We start from the raw sequence: 8,683 nt of genomic DNA, 5'->3' as shown, positions 1-8,683 counted from the left end.
CTTAGGTTGGAGCAAGTGGTTCAGGCCTAAGCTTATCTTACTGGCTCAGGGATGAGCAAGTGACCCACTTAGGGCCCATGAAACCAGATGGAGGCCTTTCCTAAGAGGGAGTTGGAAAGGAACGCTCTCTGTTTTCCCAAATGCGAACAGGGAAGCATATAGCCCTTGAAGTTGTTGCCAGGGTCTCAGAGCTATGAGGGGGAGCCAGCCTTAGGATAACACCAATACCACAAAAAGCAGAGAGAAGAGTTGGACAGAAACGGTCCTGAGCGATCCTGTTAACCTGCTGGATCGAACCAACCCTGAAGCCCACCACACCTCTAACTTTTCAGTTCTTTGAGCTAATGTATTGTTTGTTGTTCAAGGCACTCTGCGGTGGGTTACCTGTTACTCCAACATTCCTGTTACAATAGGGAAGGCTCTGCAAGGGACAGTCACAGGCTTCACCCGCAAGTCGCTCTTGCCACACACCCTCTTGGAGAACAAAGGGAGACGTAAAAATCCTAGGTCCAGGAAAATGTTGACGTGACACTTGTGAGCTCTCAATGGAAAAAGTCAGGGGAAGAGGAGACTTGAGAGACAGAGGTAGCCAAACTTCCCTGCTTGTAACCCATGGGCTGCAAGTGCACAGCCGTGTGCATAGTTCCTCAGTCCACTGACTCTCCCGCGCCACGACGCAGACCGCAGCTGAAGCTCTTACCTGGGCAGGACCCAGATGGGTGTGTATGGAAAGAGGATTCTTCTCCTCTCTTGCTGAGTCTCAAAGGTATTTGGGTCCCCCCAGATACACGTCTAACACGTACACTCAAAATCAAATGTTTTTTGGGTATCTTCAAATTCAAGCAGTGGGGCAAAGCGACAAACGCCGCTCTGTTGAAAAGGATCACTTTATTCAACCACACATAATGTATATATACAAGTGAGCAAAATCAGGATGTTTTCCTCAGCCATCCTTTCCACATTTTGTGTAGTTTTAGTGAACTATAAATCACTGTTTTCTTCATGCCTAAAAGACAAAAAGAAGAGATGGTGAGAAAGTTGGGGCTGGTGACCAGATCCGCTGCGAGAGCTTCCAGGATATTCTCACCAGAGGCCTGCCTTTGGAGGGCAGCCGTGATGGGCTCATTGGTGGGGCTCAGGAGACCCTGGGAGCCGAAGATGATTAAAGATCACCACGGCCAAAACGAGGGGAAGAGGTTCTGATTTAGGCATTATGGCCACAGTGACGTGGATGCCATAGGTACCTGAGCTAACGGGATAAGTGAATCCTTCAAGTTACGAGTTTATCATCAGCCTTTGACTTCAGTGGCTCATTTAAAAATGAGAAAGGAAAACAGAGACAAAACTCTGTATGTAACTGGACATCCTCAGCCCCCTCCTGACTTGCAGCGCCCGCATCGCAGCCACCCCCCAGGTCCCGGCTGCTGCGTACACCACCCCCTGCCCAGAACGATATTGGTTCCATCACTTTCGGCCTGCTCGCTCCCCATCCCCTTTCAGAAGTGCCATCCTGGACACTGCTCCTCCCGGCCCCAGGGCACCCGTGCTGGCCACTGGCTCGTACAGCACCCACCAGGCGGTGCAGTGCTTGGCAGTTTCCTGAGCTGTCCCTCTGCCTAGGCTGGGAGCTCCTTATGGACAGGGAGCGTGTCTCCCTTGTCTCTGTATCCCCAGCATCTAGTACGGAGCCTGGCACACAGCAGGCCTTCGGTAAGCGCTTCTGAAGTGATAGGACGGATGCACCTCGTCCAGCTACCCAGCCGTCCGGCACCCCAGCTTCGTAATCACAAGTACCTGATGAAACCAGAGGAGAGGCTCTCTGGGGGCTAACGGGACAGCAGTCAAATGGGATAGGATAATGGGATGCTATTTGTCTGTCAGATCTAATAGGACCCAATTTGCAGATGGTATTATGGGCTCCACTTCCTTTGTGCTGAGGATGAGATCATTTAGTCTGTGTTTCAGGGTGTGGCCCAAAGATCCCAACAGCCTTTGGCACCACGAGTACAAACTGTGGTGTGTGTTCCAAGTCTGAAACGCACACCCCTGGCAGTGCACTTGAAGCCTGTGGATGAGGTGACAGGATTAACTCTGGGGACCCGGTATGGTCTCTTGAAAATACCTGGGCCTATTGCCCATAAGCTGCCTGGTCTGCTCAGAACCTTTGAAGAAGCTACTGCAGGCAGAGGCAGGTAAAAAGGGCAGCAAACCAGGAACATTGTTAGCGAATACTTCTAGAAACTCTGGCCCAGCGTGTCTACTGACTCCTTGCAAACTGACACAGCCTCATCAAGAAACGCAGAGCTCCTTTCCCTGCCTCCACCTCTTCTAATTTTCTCCCTGGAGCAACCACTTTGGTGAACCTCACCCAGTTGAGCATTGAGACTGGAAACTTATTACGTAAGGTGCTTTTTTAATATTCCAGCCAGAACCAATCGAGACACTAAGCAGAACACAGGTGGAGCTTACAATAAGGTTCGACACAGCAACCCCAGGGCATTGAGTCTCAGCTAGAGGAAGATGCATCGACCGTGATAAGTCCCAGTGCAACTTCACAAACCTTACCTACAGACTCCTTGGAGTGTAACATTTAAGGTAAATACTGAAAGTACTTGAGCGTCACCTTGTAGCCGTGTTTTGTTGCTACTGCGCAGAAACCTTTCTCTACTGAAAACAGTCTCGCCCTTTGATGGCTCTGACAAAGCGAGTCTCAGAATGACTTGCAGGGAATCGTGTCAGAAAGAGCACTAGAATAGGAGTCATGAGACCTAAAATCTAGTTGCAGCTGGACCACAAACCTACAGTCTGTGACTCACTCTCTGCGCCTTGACTTTCCCATCTGCAAAAAGACTGGCTGGACTAGTTCAGGGCTCTCTCACAACGGCAGTCTGTAGGGAAGCGAGGAGGTAACTGCAGGGAGGGTTGCTGTGTGTGTGCGCACGTGCGCACTAATGTGCAGACGGTGCAGTTTTTGTCGGATTTTCAGAGGGACCCAGGATTTGCAGAAGGTTAAGAACCAACACATGGGAACAAAGGATCCTTTCAGCCTTAATATTCTGACTGCAATGCAGGTGGAAGACTAAAAGTGCATGCGGTTGGAAGTGGGCGACATGTCCTAAACGGGGCACAAAAGCTGCTCCTATCAAGGGCAACAGTGTAAACTGGACTGAATAAAATTAGGAACATCTTTTCATCAAAAGGTACCATCAAGTAAAAGATCTGTAGACTGAAAACTATAGAAAACTTATGAAAGAAATTGGAAGAGACACAAAGAAATGGAAAAACATTCCATGCTCATGGATTGGAAGGACAAATATTGTTAACATGTCAATACTACTCAAAGCAATCTACACATTCAACGTAGTCCCTATCAAAACAACACCAGCATTCATCAGAGATGCTAGAACAATTAATTCTAAAATCTGTATGGAACCAGAAAAGTCCCTGAATAGCCAAAGTAATGTTAAAAAAGAAAACCAAAGCTGGAGGCACCACAAGTCCAGACTTAAAGCTGTATTACGAAGCTGTAATCATCAAGACAGTATGGTCCTGGCACAAAAAGACACACCTATGCGTGTCAATGGAACAGAAGAGAGAACCCAGAAATGGACCCATAAATGTGTGGCCAAGTCATCTTTGAAAAGCAGGCAAGAATATCCAATGGAAAAAAGACAAATGGTGTTGTCTTCAGCAAACGGTGTTGGGAAAACTGGACAGCGACATGCAGCAGAATGAACATGGACCACTTTCTTACACCATACATAAAAATAAACCCAAAGTGGATGAAAGACCTAAATGTAAGACAAGAAACAATCAAAATCCTAGAGGAGAAAACAGGCAACAAGCTCTTTGACTTTGGCCACAGCAGCTTCTAACTAGACATGACTCTGGCGGCAAGGGAAACACAAGCAAACGTGAACAAGTGGGACCTCATCAGAATAAAAAGCTTCTGCACAGCGAAGAGAACAATCGACAAACTAAAAGACAATTGACAGAATGGGAGAAGATATTTGCAAATGACATACTGGATAAAAGGTTAGTATCCAAAATCCATAAAGAACTTATCAGTCTCAATACCTCAAAAAAACAAATAATCTGGTGAAGAAATGGGCAAAAGACATGAACAGACACTTTTCCAAAGAAGTCATTCAGATGGCTAACAGACACATGAAACAGTGCTCAACATCACCCATCATCAGGGAAATACAAATCAAAACCACAATGAAATACCACCTCACACCTGTCAGAATGGCTAAAATTAACAGCTCAACAAACCGCAGATGTTGGTCAGGATGTGGAGAAAGGGGATACTTTTGCACTGCTGATGTGAATGCAAACTGGTGCAGCCACTCTGGAAAACAGAGGGTTGTCAAAAAAATTAAAAATAGAGTTACCCTGTGGTCCAGTAATTGCACTAGTAGGTATTTATCCAAAGGATACTTGAATGCCAATTCGAAGGGGTACATGTACCCCAATGTTTATAGCAACACTATTAATAATAGCCAAAGTATGGAAAGACCCCAAATATTCATCGACTGATGAATGGATAAAGAAGATGTGGTATATATATACAACAGAATATTACTCAGCAATCAAAAAGAATGAAATTACCATATGCAACACCGTGGATGGAACTAGAGTATATTAGGCTAAGCGACCTAAGTCGGAGAAAGATAAATATCATGTGATTTCACTCATGTGGAATTTAAGAAACAAAACAGAGGGGAAGGAAAAATAAGATAAAAAGAGTGAGAGAGGCAAACCATAAGAAACTCTTCAATACAGAGAACAAACTGAGGGTTGCTGGAGGTGTGTGGGGTGGGGGCTAAATGGGAGATGGGCATTAAGGAGGGCACTTGTTGGGATGAGCATTGGGTGTTATATGTAAGTGATGAATTATTAAATTCTAATTCTGAATTATTACACTATATGTTAACTAACTTGGATTTAAATTAAAAAATTTTAAAAAGACACCATCAAGAGAGTGAAGTGACAGCCACCCAACTGGGAGAATTTTGCGTTACACATATCAGACAAAAGACTTGTATCCAGACTTTATAGAGAATTCACTAAGAAAAGGTAGACAATTCAGGGACACCTGGGTGGCTCAGTTGGTTAAGCGTCTGACTTCAGCTCAAGTCATGATCTCGTGGCTCATGAGTTTGAGCCCTGCACCGGGTTCTGTGCTGACGGCTCAGAGCCTGGAGCCTGCTTCGGATTCTGTGTCTCCCTCTCTCTTTCTGCCCATCCCCTGCTTGTACTCTGTCTCTCTCTCTCCCAAAAATAAATAAACATTAAAAAAATTTTTTAAAGAAAAAGTAGACAATTCAGTAGAAAAATAAGCGAAAGACTAGAATAGGCACTTACAAAAGAGGATATCCAAATAAATATGAACTAACGCCCAACTTCATTAGTCATCAGAAAAATGGAAATTAAAGCTCCAATATGATACCTCTACTCACCTATCAGCATGCCTAAAATGAAAAAGACATAGAATATCAGGTAAGGAGGAGCTACTCCAGGGGCTCAGTTAGTGGGAGTGTAATTTGGACAACTGTGTGGCGGGATTACCACGGTGAACGGTGAACATTCATATACTTTATGACCTTGTAATTCCACCGCCGAGCGCGCACCTAAGAGAAATGCACACGTTCACCCACCACAAGACAGATACAGGAGCATTCACAGCAGCACCATCTGTAGTGGCCCCAAACTGGAACCAACCCAAGAAACCATTAACATAGAGTGGGTAAACTGGGGTATAATCATACAATGGACTCGTTGCAGTGAGAATCAATGAACTATTGCTGCTCTCGACGCCATGTTGACATAATGAGGAGTGAAAGACACAGGAGACCACATATTTACTTAAAGTTCAAAATGGGCACAACAGAAGCATGGCACTGGAGGTCAGACAGTAGGTAGTGCTGGAGGAATAGGGACTTTGACGGGCCCACTATCCGGGGGATGGTTCTGTTCTATGTCTTCATTCGGGTCTAGGTTCATGAGTGTCCACTTTGTGAAAACTCACCCAACTTCTGATGCATACATTTTTCTGTATGTATGGAGATTTTTTTTCTTTTTTTGCTACTACCGGAAAACCCAGAATCTTTTATAATAAATCAAATAATGGTCACTGAAATACACTGAGCCAGTATTTATGGAGTATCTACATAATACTAGACACTGAGCTGGCTGTTGGGGATACTGGTATGAACAACACTTAGGGCTTTTGCTCTCTTTCCACAGAAAAGAGTGGTGATATAGGAAGTCTGCCTTTAGAATGTGTCCTGAGGGAGGACAGCCTGCTAAGAGAGAGACATTAAGAGCCACCATCATCGTCTTTGCTCCTTCCCCAAAGGATAAAGATGGAAGATCTCTTTGGATACCACATCTTTAGACAGATCCTTACCTACCTAAACTGAGTCATTATGAATTTTGATCAGTGTCTAAAGTCAGGTCTGTTTTGGAAGCATACAGAAATCTACTTCAAATATAGGGCTTCTGAGGTTTTACTTCTGTTGATTTCCAGCTTGTTTCCCGTGACCCGCAGCAAAGTTACTCACATGTACGACCGTGACTCCCTATGTGACTTTAAGTAAGACCGGCCCAATGGCAGACACGGTTCTCCAGGAAACCATGTGAGGCAGAGACAGCAGTAGGTTGTGAGGGGTCTCTCCCTTCAGATAATTCTACTTGTCAGATATTTATGAGGGGAAATCAGTAAGCCCCCAAGCATTCCTCCAATTATTTTCTAAACATAGATATTATCTACAAAGAAAATCTCTTGAAGCAGAAATACTACTTATTTTAAGGACTCGCAGGTTAAATAATCACATCTCTGGAAAAAAGAATCCTGTAACTATTATATGTTCTTCTTCTTTAATATGTAAGTAATAAAAACTGGAAGAAGTGTTTTTAGTAATGAGGAATCAGAAGCAGAGGATGATAATCAATGATCATTCTGTTGTGTTCCAGGAAAGGGCTGGGAAGGAACCCCTCAGGCGTGCCAGAGACTTTTCAGGGGCAAGACTAAACCTGTCTTGTTAATTCAGCTGAACCCTTTGAAGCTGGAGAGGTAAACAGGTGTCTGTCCCCAGAGTCAGTGATGACGGACAAGGAAGTGAGGTGGGGCAAAATAAAACAACACTTCAGAAATCAAACCCATCATCCTCCCCGGCCGCCCCCATCTCTGGGAATGGCACCACCATCCACGGCTCCCCGAGCCAGAAACCTGGGAATTCTAGCTGACTTCTCTCTCTCTCCTTCACTTCCCATGTCCCTCCAGGCATCTGGAACAGGTAACTTGCCCTCTATTGTGCACATCTCTTCTCTCTGCCTGCAGTGACCTGAGTTCAGGCCGCCTAACTCCTCCGCTGACGGGCTGCAACCACAGCTAACCGGCTTCCCGAGCCACGGCTGTATCTCCCTTCCCTCTGTTCTCAATTTCTGTAGCCGTCCAGGTCATGCTACGATCCTCCAGTGGCTTCCTTCTGCCCTCAAAATAAACTCTGAGTTCCTCCACGGGGCATTTCAGGCCCCTCTTTGCTGGCTCCTGCTTACTCCTCAGTCTCATGACTAGATTCCCCCATCTCTCCCTTATTCCCACACCAGAATACTCAGGCTGGCTGGCAACGGGAAGGCTGCTGCTGATCAGAATATGACAGACTGAGGGGGCACCTGGGTGGTTCAGTTGGTTAAGTGTCTGAATTCGGCCGTGGTCATGATCTCGTGGTTCACCAGTTCAAGCCCCATGTCAGGCTCTGTGCTTACATCTCAGAGCCTGGAGCCTGCTTTGGATTCTGTGTCTCCCTCTCTCTCTGCCCCTCCCCCACTCACACTCTCTCAAAAAAAAAAAAAAAAGGAATATGACAGATTGCTTAGCTGGTCTTCTGTGACCTGTCTGAGATGTGACGCCATCTGCTGCCATCACGGAAAGAGGAAAGAGGAGCAGGTATGGAGTCTAAAAGGGCTTTTGACTTCTTCTGCGCTGCTGGTGAGTTAGGCTACAAAACAGTGTTTGGCTTTGGGGTATTTCTGTATTCACCATTGAACCTGCTGCATCTGAAGGTGAGGGGATTTCAAGGAACTAGTAAAGACAGGGTCAGACCACACGAAAACAGGCAACCGTGCTATTCAACACAGCTCGTTAGGAAAGACCACCCTCTAGGCTGGCTATAGATGCCTGGCCTCTATCTTTTCTAGGAATAGAATAATATTTAGATCTAGACTCACCCAAGTTTTTAAAGCACCTACTAGGTACTTACTGGACCCTCTCCGAACTTGTGGTGAGCTGGTATTAGTATCCCTTCCATTTCAAGGAAGAAGGGCTAATTAACACACCAAGGTTACAGGGGCAAGAAATGAATAACTACAACTCAAGTCCGGGTCTTCTGACCCCAGGCTAAGCTCCTTGGTTAGCTATATACCTCTGAAGTTAACTGTATTTCAATATAGAAGGTATTCACTAGCGAAGGGGGAAGACTGAACCTTCCTTTTCACCCCCATCGAGTGGGAGGCTGCGAAGTGGAAGCGTGAGAACGGCTAACAAGGAATACGAACTCCATCGCACAGCCGGGTTGCTCACCTGCACACGACGCACCAGCTAGCTGAAAACCTGAACACAGGTAGGACGTGGAGGATTTGGCCTTAGCGCAGCAAGCAGAACAACCACAGCCACGAA

At 45.8% G+C, this 8,683-nt stretch overlaps 1 protein-coding gene across 4 annotated transcripts in view; it reads right to left on the bottom strand.

Annotated features, from left to right (window-relative positions):
• Positions 1-869: 869 nt before the first annotated feature.
• TAMM41 (TAM41 mitochondrial translocator assembly and maintenance homolog) overlaps positions 870-8,683 on the bottom strand; it is a 47,972-nt gene continuing 40,158 nt past the window's right edge. For 3 of the 4 annotated variants that reach the window (XM_039231399.1, XM_039231401.1, XM_039231400.1), the window contains one exon: positions 870-1,006. In XM_039231399.1, the coding sequence (XP_039087330.1) occupies positions 930-1,006 (77 nt within the window). In that variant the 3' untranslated portion in view covers positions 870-929. The remainder of the gene's footprint in view (positions 1,007-8,683) is intronic. The other variant, XM_039231402.1, reaches the window with a different exon arrangement.

The sequence above is a fragment of the Hyaena hyaena genome, unplaced genomic scaffold, assembly GCF_003009895.1.
Source record: "Hyaena hyaena isolate Hyena2069 unplaced genomic scaffold, ASM300989v1 scaffold_56, whole genome shotgun sequence".
NCBI classification, from domain to species: Eukaryota; Metazoa; Chordata; class Mammalia; order Carnivora; family Hyaenidae; genus Hyaena; species Hyaena hyaena.
Note: the sequence above shows the minus strand (reverse complement) of the source record. Positions and strands in the feature narration are given on the sequence as shown.